General features: G+C 27.2%; 2 protein-coding genes across 4 annotated transcripts in view; one reads left to right on the forward strand and one right to left on the reverse strand.

Moving 5' to 3' along the window:
- The window catches only part of LOC129976663 (GTP-binding protein 8-like), a 163,814-nt gene extending 152,427 nt beyond the window's left edge, over window positions 1–11,387 (forward strand). The window contains exons 1-5 of one of the 2 annotated variants that reach the window (XM_056090357.1): window positions 1,644–2,375; window positions 6,221–6,319; window positions 7,683–7,810; window positions 10,855–10,954; window positions 11,056–11,387. In XM_056090357.1, coding sequence (XP_055946332.1) covers window positions 2,115–2,375; window positions 6,221–6,319; window positions 7,683–7,810; window positions 10,855–10,954; window positions 11,056–11,274 — 807 coding nt within the window. In that variant the 5' untranslated portion in view covers window positions 1,644–2,114 and the 3' untranslated portion in view covers window positions 11,275–11,387. Of the gene's footprint in view, window positions 1–1,643; window positions 2,376–6,220; window positions 6,320–7,682; window positions 7,811–10,854; window positions 10,955–11,055 lie in introns of those variants that run through there. The other variant, XM_056090358.1, reaches the window with a different exon arrangement.
- A 1,624-nt stretch (window positions 11,388–13,011) lies between these two features.
- Window positions 13,012–18,229, reverse strand: LOC129976665 (uncharacterized). 2 transcript variants are annotated; one of them, XM_056090360.1, is made up of 2 exons: window positions 18,140–18,229; window positions 13,012–14,172 (listed from the first exon to the last, which is right to left on the reverse strand). In XM_056090360.1, the coding sequence occupies exon 2, from the start codon at window positions 14,109–14,111 to the stop codon at window positions 13,452–13,454; it is 660 nt and encodes a 219-aa protein (XP_055946335.1). In that variant the 5' UTR covers window positions 14,112–14,172; window positions 18,140–18,229; the 3' UTR covers window positions 13,012–13,451. The 2 variants fall into 2 exon arrangements, with proteins under 2 accessions (XP_055946335.1, XP_055946334.1); XM_056090359.1 differs by lacking the exon at window positions 18,140–18,229 and adding an exon at window positions 17,110–17,306.
- Between the last annotated feature and the right edge of the window lie 486 nt (window positions 18,230–18,715).

Genomic DNA, 18,715 nt, shown 5'->3' on the forward strand with positions numbered 1-18,715 from the left:
TTATGGTGCGACACATCTACATCAAAGGTTAGACCTTTTATTCCAAAGCCTTTCCGTATGCGGATGTTTCAACAAATCCATTGTTTAGCTCACCCCGGAATTCGTACAACAGTTAAAGAAATGTCATCACGATTCATTTGGTCTTCACTGAAACAGGAAGTTCGTAACTGGACACAAGCATGTCTCCATTGCCAAAAAAATAAAATTTCGCGGCATACAAAATCCGAATTTGGAACTTTTAAACCGCCTGATGATCGTTTTAGTGTAATTCATATTGATTTGATTGGGCCGTATTCTCCATCGGATGGATACATCTATTGTTTGACATGCATCGATAGACACACATCTTGGATGGAAGTGGTTCCTTTACGACAGATCACTGCTGAAGTTGTTGCACAAGCTTTTTACGAATGCTGGATAACACGATTTGGAGTACCTTCTCTCGTGGTTACGGATCGAGGAACTCAGTTTACTTCAGAATTATTCAAAAAATTAGCAATCATTTGTGGTGTAAAATTACGGCATACGACGTCTTATCATCCCCAAAGCAATGGAAAGATAGAACGCCTACATCGCACGCTAAAAGCAGCCATTAGATGCCACAACTGTATTCGATGGACTGAGTCGTTGCCTACGGTTCTCATGGGTTTACGAGCTTCTCTTCGAGACGATTGTCGTTTTACAATAGCCGAAATGGTATTTGGTAAATCTATCAAATTACCTGGTGAGTTTTTTGAAGATTCGAAAACTGTGTCCATTACAGATTCTTTTGTTGATAATCTGCGAAAACAGATGCAGTTAGTAAAACCAAGAATACCCAAGCAAAAATGCAAACAACACATTTTTGTTCCACAAGATTTAAATACAGCTACTCACGTATTTCTTAGGATTGATCGCGTAAAAAAACCCTTAGAACCGCCATATGAAGGACCATTTTTAGTATTACAACGAACGCAAAAATTTTTCACGTTATTAATCAAAGGTGAACATGTAAATATTTCTATTGATCGAATTAAACCAGCCTATAAGTTAACACATTTTGACACTTCTGATGCTCCATTGCCATCAACTGTTAACAGTCCTGCATCTTGTGAACCCAAAAGAAGTGGCTCAACTGAAAGGATGCAACATAAGAATGCATTAAGTGATTCAATAAAGGACGAGAAACTGCCTGCTTTAACCACACAAACACGTTGTGGAAGGAAAATAAAACGACCTGTGCGTTTTACAGACGATGCATAAAATGTTGTTCTAGTGCATTCTATTCATATTAAATTTAAATGTCATTTTCAATTTTTTTCTAATTAACGTAACTTCGTTACTGGCAAGGGAGTGATGTAGGAACAGATTGTGAGTAACGCAACTCATCATCGCAAGTTATTGTGGTTCACACGTAACTAAATATTATAAATAATTATTAATGTTTTGTATTTGTTTAATTGTTATAATTGTTCATGTTTGTTTTTGAAGTAATTGCATCAAAAATATTTTATATATTATTTTTGTGTTAAATGAAACTATTTTTCTGCTGTTGCATCTGGCAACGAGATTGATATTGTAATAATAAATAGAACGAGTGAGATGCTCGCCGTTGCTTGGATTTGACGTAGTTTGTGTTTTTATTTTAATTTCTTTAAAATACTTTAAATCGTTGGTCGTAATATCCTAAAATAAGAAATGTTTATTTTATGTATCGAGCGTTTACAATCTGCACATTAAAACGCAGAGTCATACGCCGATAAATATATAAAAAGTTTTTGAAACTTTAACCGCGAAAATTTTGTTTTGTTTACAAATATTGAGCATAACTGATTTCTGAATCAAATTTTGTGATATTTGAGTTTTGATTTTTGTTAACCCGGCACAAGCTAAGAAACCGTTCCGGAAAACAAACCTCATTCCTTCCTTCCTTCTGAATGAAATAAATTTTATTTTAAAGAATCGCTGGCAAAACATCCATTATTACATAACGTAAGCCAGTAAAAAGACTTCAAAAAATCTTATGGCCTATTCGTATATTTGAACAAACATATTATTGAATCAAGTTCCATAAAATATAAAACTATTTGAAAAACGTGCTAAATAGGGAATTTTTAAATGTTGTTTAAAGAAAAATGTTGAGAAATTCTCTTTTGTCAGCATACGCAAAATGTTCGAGCTTAACATGTGTGCAGAGTAAATTAATCTTCGAAAATCCATACGAGAAATTAAAACAATATCTTGAAGTTCCGTTATTGGATGACCAATTCTTTTCACCAGACATTGAATCATTGGTTGCAGCTCATGAACTTTTTGTGCCAAATCCATTACACCGCATAGGTTTCATTACTTCTGGAATCGGACCAGAAAAATTTCCTAATCATGATCTACCAGAGGTAAACGATTATAAAAATTTTGTTTATTTTATTCTGTACCAATAATATTTTAATATTATAAACTATATTATCCAGAAACGCGGCCGGTTAAAACTGACAAAAAAAAAAAAAAAAAAACTCATATGTCGAGATCGAACTTTGCAAATAAGTACATATTAATCTGAAAGTACTATGCAAAATGGAGTTATTCTAGAGTCGTAGACATCATAGTATCTTTGAAAATCACTGTAAAATTTAGCTGCATTTTGCTTTCCTTGGTTTGTTTTGTTGTGCTCGTGCGTCAACAAAAATAAAATGCAGACAAACTTACTATAAAACTAAATCTTATTACATTATAGATAATATTATCAAATTTACATCAACTTATTTTCATTCAAAATTCTAGCATCGTTTTTAAACAACAAATTAAACGTTCCAAAAATATCACTGTTGCCAATCTGAATTTCACAACTATTTACAAAATAAAATTTATAATTATTAAAATAATCGTTAGCTACTTTTCAATAAAATATTTATGATTTATGTTGCAACAGTTTTCTTAAATTTCATTGTAGGAAGACAGTATCTATCTATATATATATATATGTGCGATAAATTTCGGTAGCATATGTTATATTTCATACTAAACTGATATAAATATATATTTTATTTCTTATCTAGAAGGTTGAATATGTTTCTTATAGGAGTTATTGTCTCCGAAATTTGAATTTTCTTAGCTAAAGAGTAGGGATCGTCTATCAGGTTTCCAATCTGGATTTGTTTTTTTACTTCATTTGAAATTTGACTTCTTTAATAGATTTGCTCACTCTTCTATATCAACTGATTGAATATTACTCCCATTAATCATTCACATCATTACTAGCAGTGCATTAACTTCCAAATGTTGATAATAATTGGTAAATGTCTTCCATTTAGCTTACAAGATTGATATCCTCTATTACATGAGTGACTTAATCAGTATCTGATGATTAATTTTTATTAATCAGAATATTATTATTATTATTTTAATTAATAATTCTGATTAATTTTTACAAAAGAATGAAAAAAATATCTTTTTCTGTTATTTGTTTTAATTTTAGAAGGGATATTTGTATTACATTTTACAGCTAGAAATATAGTGTGTAAAAGGGAAAAAAAATCAGGAACTGTGCAACTTTCAGCTTATGTCAATCAATGCATTACCCTTTCACTTTTGATAAATTAAGTACAATTTCATGTTAATATAGTGATTGATTTCAATTATTTAATGTGTTGATACAATGAATACATCATAAATATTACATGAATAATGCATTTGTATAATTAACTTTGTGTATAGCGGACATATTTAAAATATTTCTTCTGTACTAGACAAAAACAAATCTATTTGTAGCTGATAGTTTTAAGAGAATATTTTAGCTATAAATTTTTGCTGAAATCAGTTATTTTAATAAATAAATATTGTATTTAATTGGGATTAATTTTATTGTTTTAAGACTAATTTTGATTACTTATTTTATTTCAAATTCATTTTTGAGTGATTATACTTCATTCTTAGTGAATAATTGCCATGAACTTTAAGATCCTTAGTAATTTTTTCTATAGGATAAAAAAAAATTATTTTTGAAATTCTAAAATATATATATATATACTATTGGCATTATTTGTATATTGTTTAAGTGAATTGAATTTTTAAGTTTTACTTTCAGAAGCAATTATTTGGAACATATAATTAATTGTCTTATGATCATTTAATCTGTAAGTTATTGCATTCTAATAGCAGATAATATTGCAATTGGCCTATAAAATTGTGGTGATCATAGTTTATCTATTCCTGTTTTCGGAAATATTTATTTTGTGTTATTCATTGTTATACAATTTAGAAGCTTAATTTCTTTTCAAGTATTCTTTCTTTATAAATTGAATTATCAGCTTAATTATTCTTTTCATTCTATGTTTTACCTAATTATTAAATACTGAATTTTCTATGCTGTAACAATGAAAGTGGAAAACATATTGCATATCAGAATTCTTGAATATTTCAGGAACTTCATCCTTTTTCAAATCTATGATTTTTTTATGCGACTAATTATTATTGTTGTCCATTAATTTTTTTTTAAAAAAGAGTTTTATTTATTGGTAGGTTTTTCTTTTCTACACTAAGCAATGTGTAAAACTTTTTTTTAATAAATTTCTTCAATTCCTTGGGATATGATTGCCAATCTATAGATATTTACTTCATAAGTTATTTTTCAGAATTATTATGCATTTCTGAAACTTCACATATACATTCTGCTTACAGAGCAACCAGGTTGTTAATATTCAAGTTTTTTTCTAATCTTTTTTTATCATAATATCACTTACATTTGTAATACCTGAGAAACTGAATTTTATGGCCTTTGGATTACATTTTCTTCATGCAGTTTGACTCATTAACACCCAATATCTTTTTTTAGGGAATTGTTTCTGTGGTTAAACCAATTATGTTTTAGTGTGTTTCTTTGTTAATGTATATATTCAAATTTTTGCCAAGTTTTAATTGTCATTACCATGTTTAGAACTTAAATTGCTGTCATTTTGTAACTCCCCCCCCCTCCTCCTTTAATTTATTTTCAAGTTAAGTTTCAACATTAGTTCCTGATATGTGGGGTACGTTGCAGTGTATTTTAAAAATTTTAATATGCATCTTTAAAACATTTAATGAAATAAATAATTTTATACCATTAAGCCAAAAAAAAAAAAAAAAATAGACATAAAATTTTACTTCTCAGGTGTTTAATCTCAGTAATTTAAACATAATTAAAATTATCTTTTAAAAAAATGTGAGCTAAAGCAAGACTAGATAGTAAAATAAACCAAAATTTTATAATTCCTATCTTGCCCATATTATCAAAATCCTCTCTTATTCATATTTTCTGATCAGTTAATATTGGCTTGTACTTTGTAAATATTTGTTTTAAATTGTTTTGTAAATTTTCAAAATTTGTTACGAAAAAAAGAAATCTAAAATTTTTTATAATGTGTAATTAAACTGCATGAAACATAAAAGCACATATATGTGTTCTATATGAATAATTCCACTTATAAAAATTATTAATGTGAAATGCATATTTAATTTTTACAAAAATTAGTCCTTAATTATTATTATTTTTTTTTAACTAGCTGAACTAATTAAAAGTATACTGTATGAGCAGGATGAGCATTTCTTTGAAGTACTTGAAAATTCCAATATCAGGTTCAATGTTGAATTTCAGTTCATGAGAGATCTTTCCTTGAAGTGAAAGCCTGCTTTTGTGCAAGACAAATGCAAACTGGGGTTTTTACATCTTATATTTTCCTTTGATTACACTTTTTAACGGGCAACCAGTAATTGGTCCTGGGTTATTTTCCTATGTTGCTTTGGAGTGTGATTAATTAAAATTTTAAAATTTGCTTTCGTTCTCTTACAATAAAATATATTTCTGATAAGTTTCTATGAAATTGATCAGCTCTCAACATTTTATTTCTGTTTAGTATTTTCTATTAGCTCTAAAACTGATCTTTTTTTCCTCCCCCCCCCCCCTCCTTGTTTATACTTAGAATACAGTTATTTAGAAACTTAGTTTTCAAAGTGTTAAACAACTACATGGTATCAAAAATGTCAATTTGAATAATTTTCCCAAAAAATTAAAATGGTATTTTATTGTTTTCCTATCACAAAGTTTTCCATAGTGTATTTTTACAATAATAAAAAAATTGCATTAATAAATTCTTTTGTGAATTCAAAATATTTAAAAATTTCTAAAATACAATTTGTAACTCTTATTTATGTTTTGTATTAAATTATTGTAAATTCATATGCTTTTTCATAATTTTCGCTTTTGCAGGTGGTGTTTATGGGCAAAAGTAACGCTGGCAAATCGTCACTGTTGAAAGCTATTTTTCAAAATGTCCCAAGTCTGCGTATTGAAACCTCAAAACGACCAGTTAGTATCTGAATGAAATCAAACTATTTCTAGTAAATTTTATGGTAAAATTTTGATGATATTGTTGTTGTTTGTTTGTTTGTTTTTAAATTTTTTGAAAATACTGTGTGTGTGTGTGTGTTTCTACCATGCTTATTTTTTTTAAAAAAAATACCTTTTGTTACATCAGTTAGTCTTCTAAAATAATTCTATATTAATTGAAATCTTTATTATTTCAGGAGTCTTCCTAAAGAACATAATTAAATCTTCTTTTTTTTCAAGTATAGATTGTGAATGGTTGCATGATATTTATATTTTTATGACTTTGTATATATATATATATATCTAAAATGATGTGAGTACTATTTATGTCAAAAGCCATTTTTATCACTTCTTGGGAAATTTTCAGAAAAATGATAAAAATTGAACTAGAATAGCACTTTTTAATTGCATAAACATTATTCTTTATTCATGGGAAAACGCATTATAATGTTCTGGAAATATTAAAATTTGCACAAATATTCAATGAAAATAAAATATTCTTATGTAGTCCACAGTGAAAAATGAGCCTTCCCATCATATTTTTCTGAGATCAAAATCAATTAGAACAAGAGCGAAATTACTGTTTCCGTTTCTGAAAACAGACAGTAGTAGCTGCCTTGATTCTTTGATACTATTTTTCTTAGAAATTTCTAAGGTCAGAATCACTTTTTTTTTCTTATTATAATTATTAGATTAAAGCAAAATTAGATAATTTTTTAAGTATTTGCTTCAAAACACTAATGTATAGAATAATGACTTTATAATAAAAATGTAATAATGTGCAAGAGTGAAAACAGATTTAAATTTGGCATTCAAAGACAGTTCTTTTATGCAGAAAATTACTGTATTATAAGTGCAGACGTCTATTCCTTAAAACATATGAAAATTCTTCCTAAATAAAAAATGCTATTCTAGTCCAATTTGTTTCATTTTTCTGAAAAATTTCCCAGGAAGTAATAAAAATGGCTTTTGACATAAACAGTACTCTCACATCATTTTAGATATATATATACAAAGTCATAAAAATATAAAAGTTATGCAACCATTCACACTCTATACTTGAAAAAAAAAAAAGATTTTAATTATGTTTTTTTAGGAAGACTCCTGAAATAATAAAGATTTCAATTAATGCAGAATTATTTTAGGAGACTATTCCTTGAAACACTATTCTTTTCCTTTTAGAATTTTTTTGTGTGTATGCTATAGCATTTCTGATGACTTTATGTTTTGTGTACTGAGTAAAAAATAAATTATATACAATATTAATGCATAAGCAACAATTATTATGTAAGATTTTATCATTGTTGATAGATTTTTTTCTTTTCTTATTATTTTCTTAAAGGGATCCACTAAAACTGCTAAGTTTTATCAAGTTGGCTCAAAATTATGCCTTGTTGATATGCCTGGTTATGGTTTCCGTCAACCAGAATGGTTTGAAAGCCTTGTACATGAATATTTTAAAAGAAAAAAGTAAATATACATTTCAATTGTTTTCTGCATTTATTATACATCTATGCTGTCATTTTATTAATGCAAATAGCAAAAAATTAAGAATTTTCTGTTTGCTATATTTTTTAATTATCTGATAAATACTTGTCTAAACACAATGATAAATTGCATGTTTCATTGTTAAATCATTAAATTAACATCCTCATTTGAAGGCAGTTGATAAGTGTGAGTGAAAATCATCAGATTCTTAAAGACTTTTTATTGGTTTTTCTTCTTTTTCTTGAAAGCATATGTGTGGTATCTTATGAATAATACCAAAAATTTTCACATAAATGCCCTTTTCTATATTTTTTTGATTTAGATGTTCATTTTATGATTACTCAAGCCTTGACACATTGTTTGCATTTTGCACTGGTATGTTATATAAAAAAAACAAAAAGTCAAAAATGAATATTTATATCTATTGTAATACTTCACTGAGAGTATATACTCCTGACATGTCACTGTCTTTTGAAATTTTCTTTTTCCAAAATAATATCCTATAATATTGCTCTCAATTGAATACAAATAATATTTCGGCTAGCTTCTTTATAAATTTTTAAAATCATTACTTTCTGTATGTGTGTGTGTGTGCCCCCCCCCTTTATATATTATTATTTCTTCCAAAATTGGGGGGAGGGGAATTCACAATTTTGTCAATTAACATTTTTTTTTTTTTTGAATAATTACAAATTGTTAGCAATTTTGAAAGAATCTCATTTCTTGATGCTCTACAAAAGAAAACTGCTTCATATTCTATAACTTATGAAGACACAAAAAAGAAAAAAATGAAGATTTTGTGATTATCAGTTTGTTCTTGTAATCTAGTGAAACAAAATTAATTACTATCATAACCATCTTCTTGTACTATAATTTGTGAGGATATCAAATTCAATCATGAGATTATTTTTATGACTACTGCTATATTGTTTTGAGATGAGATAAATATATTTTTAAATGGATAATTATATATCAATGGTTAATTGTATATTTTCTAAAATGCAAATGAAGTATACAGTATTACATCACTCTTGTGATATAATGCTGTTACATTAAAAAATATTTAAAATAAATTTTGACTAAATGAGTATATTATTATAAGTTAAAGAAAATATTTTAAATAGGCCCTTGTAACAGGCTCAAAGTGTTGAAAGAATTTCCCTCTTCCAAGCATGAGCCTGATATTTCCAAATCTTCAAATAATTGTGCCACAATTTTTCTTTTTCTAGTTCAGCATATCAGCTGAATACATAAATCTAAAATCTTTTTTCTCTGATTATACTCAAAATTTATTAGTTCACCATTAAATGAAGAAATTTATTATTCCTTCACAATAAAAATAAGAGGATTTTTAATGGGAAAAAAAAAAAAACACTTTAGAATATAAGATTTAAAGTTTAGAATATAAGATTCGTTCTATTTACTCACCAATTTAATTAGATTAATTTCATGATTGTAAAATGGAATTTTCTAATTATTTTTTCATTCACATTGAGATATGCTAGAGCTTTGAAATTTTGTGCAGTCTCATTTTATCAGTAGTAATACACAATTTTTAATATTTTAAAATTTAATTTATTATTTTAATTTAATTTTTATTCCATACAAGTTGTGGCACATGATTGGGAATTCCAAATATATATATTTAAGAATTTACTATAATTATAATGATGTAATATGAATAATAGATTTTAAAGAAAATGATTGAAATAAAAATAAATACTTTTTGGTTGTATTTATAAAGATAATTTTTTTGAAAACTGTTTTTTTTTTAAATATATTTTATGATTGCTTGAATAATGTTTGTTTAAAATACCATTATTTTCTTATAAATAAATGAAATCGCCTTGATGAGAATATTACCTTTTATTAAAATTTTTAAATAAAATCATTTTTATTTAAAATTTTATTTCAATTATTTTCTCAAAGAATTGTAAAGGCTCATGAGCCAACTATTCTGATGAGTATTAAAGGATATTTTTAATTATCTAGCTGTCTATCAAGAATTTTTCAGATTCCTATTTATGTAATAGGAAATTTACTTTTATTGTAATACAGTACTACTTCTCTTTTGCATTTTCCAATAACCACAGCCATATTGGTCAATCACTGAAGACCACTTATGTAGATAAAATGCTGTGAAGATCTTAGGATTTCAACAGTAAGCATCTTTAAATGAAAGGAAAACATTCAAGTCAGAGTACAGTAGTTCATTGATAGTTCTTCCATCTAAATTTTCAGCGTGAAAATGTTTGTTGGTTGGTATGTTATCTTAGATAGATTAACTAAAAATCATGAACATTGTTTACAATGCAAATCGTTGGATCTGGTACTACTAAATTTGTTGTAGTTACTTCCTGTACAACAAATGCTCATTAAGAAATGGTTTTCAAAATTTTAATATTTTCTCATGCTAATTTCGTAAAGTATTATTGCACAAAATGAAACTGTACACCAATTTAAAATTCAGTAAAAAAAAGCATTTCAATGATATCTATTTTATTTTCATACTAATATTCATTATTTTTAATGAATTTGTTAAAATATATGCTTTTAATATATTTTAAAATATATTTTATATATGCTTAAAATATATTTTAATATATTTTACAACAGTATTTCTTATTTTTTTGGTAATTGTGTTATTTTATTTCAAAAATTCTAAATTCATTTTTCATGTGTATGTCATTTTTGCAAATATTGATCAAGCATAAACATTATCATGTTCCAATTTTTACACAAGGTTTAAAAATTGCAATTCCAATTTTTACACAAGGTTTTGTCCTTTTAAGTTTTCTTATTTTGTTTTGATTCGTAATTTTGCATATTGACCAAAATGTATATTTTGCTTAAAATAATATTCCTTATAATTTTTTCTGATATTAGCTTGGTGTTTATGTCATGATAATTAATGTTTATATAATTATGATTAAAAAATTATGTTATTAGTTAATTATGATTCATTAAATATGATAGCAGTTGGTTAAAGATATTTTTGTATTAATTCTTTATAATTTTGTTTTCAGTTGTATTCGTACATTCTTATTAATAGATGGAAAAGTTGGCTTTGAAGACATTGATCAAATTGCATTGGATGTGTTAGAAAATTATAAAGTGCCCCACGTGGTAAGTATTATTTAGAAAATGATGTCTAGTTGACAAATTTTGTTTCATATCAAAATAAATATCTTGTATAAAATAATATTCTTTCTTGTTTCTTATTTTAGATTGTTATGACAAAAATTGACAAAATCTCTGATGGCATTCTTCTAAAGAATGTCCTTCACCTAAAAAATATAAGGAAGTCAACAGTATATTGCTTTTCTCAACCGTTTGCTGTCAGTTCTCATACATATGAAGGCTTAGGACATCTTCTAGCTTTCATTGGACACATTACTGGAAATGTGAATATTAAATCAGCTGATATCAAGTCAATTTCACATTAGGATATCACTTGCATAATAAATTATTTATAAAAATTATTTTATTTAATAAATAGCAGTGTAAGTTCTATTTTCAAATGGTATGTGTTACAGAATAAAGACAATATTTTATATTAGATTTTTTTATTGCATTAATTTTAAAAGTTACTATGCATAGCCATAGAACCCTACTTTTTCTAAAACAGTAATTTCTTTTTATAATGTATATTAATGAAATTAAATATATTCAACATTTTAATTTTTAAAAAATGACTTGATATCAATCCTGCACTATATAATTTTTTATTTTTAAATTGTGTGTGTTTGTATGTACGTTTAAAATACATACATATGTACATATTTTTAAACTATATATATATACTATATACACATCTTCAAAAGCAGTGCATGATTCGTATAACTTCTACAATATGCAAAACAAAATTTGAAGAAACAAGCCAGGGAATTCTTTTTTATTCTTCCTATTTTCAAATGAATAATCCACTTTATTATCAAGATATCTTTTTCCAAGCCATGGCAAGAGCAGTGTAGGAAACCGAGTAAGAAGCAGTAAGAAAAATTAATTTGTGATAAATTTTTCTGTGCTAGTATAATTTTAGAAAGACATGTGTTGATTTACTGTTTTGATTTGTGAGAAAATGAATAACTCATGCAACTTAGAAGTTATAGTGAAGCTGGAGTGATTAGAAAATTATTTTTAGAATTTAGCCGATTTGAAATTATTATATATGTACTTCACTTCAGCTTCTGTAAAATATATTGAAGAATATTTGCATTTGCTTAAACTTAATGCAATTTTATATTTCTCATGAACAACTTATGAATATGCAACAATAGTGGCAAGTTCTACAGCATGTTGATATTCAAATATACCACTTAGATTCTGATACATATTTAAATCTCAAAAAAAAAAAAAAAAAAAAAAAATTGATCAAGTTCAGATTTAAAAATAATTGAATGAATGAATTGAATGAATAATAATGAACCAGTGCTTTTTCAAAAATAAATGTATAAAAAAGCATTACAACAATCAAGGGTTGTTTTTTTTTAATCACAAAATAAGAGAATTAAATTTTTAAAATAGCTTTGCTCCTTAATTAAAAATCAGAATGTAGGTGAAATTCTTGTGAAAAAGATTTTCATATATTTTTACAAAGAACTGAATATATTTATGTATATATATAAAGAGGGAGAAATTTAAATATTGGATGAATTCAGAATTTCTTTCAAGAGCTGGATATATTGATCGTGATGTATTGGACTGTGAAAGGAAGGAAATAGGGTGTATTGGGTACTTTCCATATATTCTACTTGAAAATTTTTAAAATTTACAATTTGAAAATGTGACAATAATGAATCTATGAAAATACTTATTAATTAGAATTGTATTAGTTTTGAATCAAACATAACTTTGTTTTGCTCATGAGATTATGTTTTTTCCCCCTTACAATATCCGTATGTTTAAACTTTTGAAATATCTGCATACTCGTTTCTCATTAGTTTTAATAGTGACAATAAAATATGCATCAACTTCTTGCCCTGTTTCTGCATGCAAGTTGATCTACTTTTATGTTGTGCATCTTTGTTAAATGCAATTCTCTGTGCAAACAAGTCTTTTTCTTTTGAGCACGTTTCTATTTCTTTTTAGAAAAATGGACAGGCTCATACTTTTTTACTAGTACATTTATTGATTCATACAACATAAAATATAATTATATTCATCAAGTAATGAATTTTTTACCTAGAATTAAGTACCTATTTCTAAAAGGTTTGAAAATAGCTATTGGGTTACAATTGGAATGGGAATGATTACTAATCACCCAAAAGATTATCATTTCATCTTTCCTTATCTTTGCTTTTGCATTATCAAGTACAAAAGAAAGTCTTTTGTTTTTAAAAGAAAAGTCTTTGCAAGACTTTTGCATTATCAAGAACAAAAGACATGAGTATAGTTTTCAGAGTTGTGTATAAATGGTACCTATGAATATTTTCCTTGTTCTCAGAATTGATTCTTAATTTTGAGGCAAAAATTTTTTCTGAAAAAATTTTCTCAGAAAGAATTTCTTTACTCATTACAGACCATAACACTCAAAAGCAGTTCTCTTGCTTAAAATCAGAAATTATCTAAAATTCTTTGAAATGCTCCTAATGAAAATGCAAGCATATGTAGTCATCAAAGCTCAATTTAAAAAGGCAAAATTATATCCTGATAGGTTTCTTAAAGATGATATAATGCAGATTATCATCAAGTGAGCACTGGATGTTATTGCAGTAACTGAATTTTCAGCATTATTTACAGTTTTCATTTCATCAGTCAAAAAATGTGAAGATTTATCATCATAAACTGCAGGTGTTATTGATTTACTAAGAATTTCATTATCTGTGTAAAGTTCATCATTGTCACATGTCAGGAGGGAATCATCATAAAATTTATAAGTTCCAGGTTCGAGTACTTCTGGCTGTGGTACAAACAAAAGAACTGAACTATTTGGTAAAATTTCAAATTCATCAGCATCGAATAGCATCTTAAAACATTGATGGAAAATTTCTCTCTTAAGTTCCTCGCTGCGTTTAAAACATATTCTGTGGTTTTGTACTATTATATGTGATTGTGTTGGCAGCATCGTTGTATTGTAAGCAATAATTAAGATGACACCATCTTCAAGAAATATTACATCTGTTGTGTCCAAATATTCACAGCTTTCGGAAGCTTGGCTAGTTTCTTCATCGTGGCTATCTGTGTTGTCAAAATTTAAGTCTTTGGACTCTACAAGAATCCCATCACAACTTAATATCCATCCACTAATCAGTATACAGCAAATAAAAGAAACAGCACACATATTTCTAATAGTTTTTAGGAAGATGGTTTCTAGTGTTGTCTCTTATTTCCCCTTCAGTTTTCTATAAAAAATAAACAAATAAATAAATAAATATGAAAAATTTCAGATTGATGATGTTCAAATGATGCTGTCTATTTTACTATAGATTATTTTCAAAACTGCTTTGTGGTATATTTTTACAATTCTAAAGCTCTTTGAAGAGGCATTAATTTCTTTAATAAGCACAAGTTATTGCCTTCAACTAAAAGTATTCCTAAACACAGAAATAATTTCAAATGTGGTAATCGAATTTCATTTTAATTTTTTAAAATTGGAATCCAATGGATCTTGCTTTTGTTTGCACCATTTTGATTGCGAATCTACCCTTTATGTATAAGATGAAAATAGAATAAAAAAAATTGGTCTTCCAATGCTTCAAAATAAGTATACTTGTTCAAGAAAACACATTTTCTTTGTTATACATATATGTAATATCAGAAATTAGATTTTTGCTCTAGTAAATTTAAAAGAGATGCCAGCCAAAATGTGTAGTGGCGTATTTTGAACAAAGTTATTTTTCATCATTTTTTTTCTTTTCAAATCCTTATTACATATACATACTAATATGGAAAAATACTTCTGTCTAGTGGGCATTGGGTAAAAAAAAAAAAGTCCAACAGGCTCGTTAAAGAATATCGAAACTTTATTCTACACAAAAATGCGAATATATCGTAGCAAAACAGTCAAAAGCATACACAAAAATAGTACTCTCAGCAACAAAAAGCACATAAGTAACGAATAGCACTAGCGTTAGAATTAAGCAAAAGCGCAAACTCTCTTTGCTACTACTGACTACAATACACAAGGAAAAAGACTTGGGACGACAACGCCCGAAGGGCGCCATCCCCGATCGCCTTAACTTTGGATGCTGATCTAAGTGGTTTGGTCTGAAGTAGTTTGTGTCTGGACGACAACACTGACTACTATTTATGTGCCTCCGCGTTTAAAGATCACAAAACAGGGCATCCAAGAATGTTTTCGAACAAATGCCAAAACTTATGTCCCAATAGAGCTATCGTCAAAAGTCTCGAATATTCTGGGTTCCTCATTTGTGTCATCAAACATGGAGGTAATTGTTTCGGCAATCGTTATTATATCTGTAAAACAATCTTACTTACCAGAAGAATTTCTATGCTGGGAAGCAATATTACAAATTCGTAACAATTCTTATTTGTACTCGGAAAGTTATTTTCAAGTATTAATGTAATGTACAAAGGAAAATCAACTATTGCAGGAATAACAGTAAACAAAATTCTTTAGATATTAGCTTTTTATGGCTCTTTGTTATTTCTAAATGAGCAAAATAAATTATTTATTATAGAATTTTATTGTCGAAATTATATGAAAAATATTTTAAAATTAATTACATCAAACATAATCTAAAGCACGCAATATTGTGGAAATATTTATACGGAATCAATACGCAATATTCTGTTGGCGTTATTGCAGGATATGCCATAAATTTTCCTTCAGTTTGAAAGTTTACCTTGTATATCTGAAAATCATTATTTTCCACTATCGATAACAATAGTAAAATAAGCATATCAAGTGTATCAACAATATTGTTACTAGTGTAGGGATTTCCATCTAAAGATAAAACAAATCTTTGTCCCACTGAAAAGAAAATTACAGTTATTTTAAAGCTAGCCACCACTGGCGACTAGCTGGTTCCTCACGTTTAATGCACACTAAAATGTTTAATTAAATATTTTATGTAACTTGGCTTCTTATCCGTTTCTTCAGCAAAATATTTTTTTTTTATATTTCAATTCAGTTTGATTACTAATATTTTTGTAGAAGCCTTCTTTCGCCGTTCTATTTATTATCCTACGTATCTCTATAATTTTCCTTCAGCTCCTATAAAGCTTAAACTTTAAATTAAAGCACAAGTGGTAAAGCTTTAATCAGTACAAAAGATTTTTTGCTGAAACCAAACATGTTTTTCAAAAATTTGACTACAGAAAATCGACAGCACTACAGTTATATAATGCTTCATTAGCATTACAGTTATGTGTACCACAGAATATTTTTTTATAATTTATGCAAAGAAATATTCAATAAAATTTTTTCTGATTCTTCATATAATTCAAATTTCAGTTTTACTTTCAAAAGGATTTAAATACGGTAAATAATATGTATATATTAATCAATAAATGTACTTCTGAAAACAATGATGAAGACTAAATTTTATTTCTTCTAACATACTCTATTCTCCGTTTCATCTTAAATTATGTTATGTTTTATTAATATTCTGTATAAATTTCTAATAATAAACATTCGCATTTATAATTAATCTATATGTTTAATATTTTACTAGGATAGTAAATGTTCTACTTTGCATTAATAATATTTCTATTCTGAAATTAAATATTAAAATCTTATTTAATTAATAATCACAGTTTCTTAATTTAGGTAATTTTTTTAATCAAAATGTGAATGTTACTGCAAAAGGTTAAATGCATGAGGCTCTGATAGAAATAATTTAAGTAAATCGATCTTTGATCACATTTATAAGGTATTTTAATTTCAATGAATATTCAAGAATTTCATTATGATACATTGTATCTTAATTTCTTTGTAATATTGCTTCATTTTTTCGAAAAAACATTATTTCTGCTCTTACAAAATAAAGCATGGAAATTTTTAAAAAATTAACATCGTTTCGATAAATGTATAATAATATGAAATATTGAAAAAAGTTTTAAGGCTATGATGTATTTAGCTTATCTATAATTTAATTTCATATCATACATACGATCGCAGTATTACAGTGACTTTTAAATATAAATTATCAATATTTATTTAAAATGTTTAAAGCGTAAAATATTAAAAATTATTTTCTTTATTTCGTAATTCAAAACGAAAAAAAAATAAAAAATATCGATCTCTTTGCACTTATATATATATAAAAAAAATTACTTTTAGACTATCGAAACAAATTTTATTTTTTAATACTTACAGAACAATACGTTGTTTTCAACAAAACCCTCTGCACAAATTATTTTAACTCAGAAATATTGTGAAGTTGAATCCTCTTCTCGAAACGCGAACGTTAAAAAAAGTAAGTACACATGTAAATTAATCTGATTTGAAGAGTCAAATAATGCGTACAAAAACTTTCATTTCCCTCCGGAATTAACACATCCGGAAGTTCCTTTAAAACAATGCAGTTTGTAACAGACTTTCAGACTAGATGATGAAGAGGAAATAGCATTTCGTACGTTGAAATCAGTATGCGAATCAATAATCATGTGATACATGCCAAAGAATTCATGTCATTGGCTTTTTAATGCATTGCGTACCTTGCAAGAGGTTAAAGGACGTGACGCTATAGCACAAAAAAGGACAATGTTAGGTACATGTTGGCTAACATGCGAAATTATGTTCATTATGTGATTGAGATGTTAGAGTTTGATACAAGTCTAGATACCAAAAAATTGCTAATTTAAAATTTTGAACGCAATTCCCCCCCCCCCCAAAACAGTGGAAAGAATAAAATTTGCTTCCAGATAAATGAACTCACATCGGGAATGCAAAATAATAATTAATGGCATTTATTTAATTCGATCTAAACATGTGCAAAACTGCTTATAATGTATATGAATGGTGATCGTATGGATCTGCAACATTATACAAATTTAATTTTATTTTGTCTGGTTTTTCTGAAGCATCGAAACACTATCGATAATTTCATGATAAAGTAATGTGGTGATCCTGTTTTCATCAAGATGATTTCGCATGCTTAATTCGCTTGCACGAGCACACAGCTTCATCGACTGAAACAATCGATTGTATCTATACTATTCTAATTTTCTGAAGCAAGTAATCTTTATTAATTCTGAATATGCTCTTAATGAATCAACATATCTCTGAAAGTAGTATTTCAACAGACACTGAAATTAATTACATCAAAGACGGGATAGGAAACCAAAAATATAAAATTATCCACATTTTTCAAATGAATAATTATAAGCAAAAGACTCTCCTACCTATGTCCTTGATAGACGTAAAGTAAATGGAAAGCTAAAAGAACATCTTCAACTTAAGCAAATCTCTACTACATAAAAGTCTGTAAAGAAATAAAGAAACGCTGCAACAATTTTATTTCAACTGCTATTCTGTTACAAAACGAACACTATTACAACTGCTCTGGTTTTCATCACTCAGCTAAAGATTGCCATCTCAAGGTCTAATGCGTCAAATGCAACCAGATCACGCAACTGGAGATTGCCAATTAAAGGATATTATCTCCAACATTACTTGCAGAAATTGCAATCAGCCAAGACATATCACATATTGGACATGATGCATTAGAAGATAAAACCATTTCAAAAATACCCCAGAAGAATTTACGCCCTAGTTTCTGCTACAGCAAAGATTAGACATGTCTCGAATTCAAATATTTTCACAATAGAAAATAGAACAAAAGACATTCAGAAGAATGAGAACCCTTAGTCTAAACCTGCAAGAAATCCTCGAATTAAAAGAGCAATTAACATCCTTAAAAATAATCCAAGATCAGCTAAGAGAATTTCCAAATCTACTAGAAGCAATCAAAGAATTAA

The sequence above is a fragment of the Argiope bruennichi genome, chromosome 7, assembly GCF_947563725.1.
Source record: "Argiope bruennichi chromosome 7, qqArgBrue1.1, whole genome shotgun sequence".
Classification (NCBI taxonomy): Eukaryota; Metazoa; Arthropoda; class Arachnida; order Araneae; family Araneidae; genus Argiope; species Argiope bruennichi.

Bases quoted from the DNA above. Each gene is read 5' to 3' on its own strand.
- LOC129976665 (XM_056090360.1), bottom strand. From the start codon at position 14,111: ATGTGTGCTGTTTCTTTTATTTGCTGTATACTGATTAGTGGATGGATA.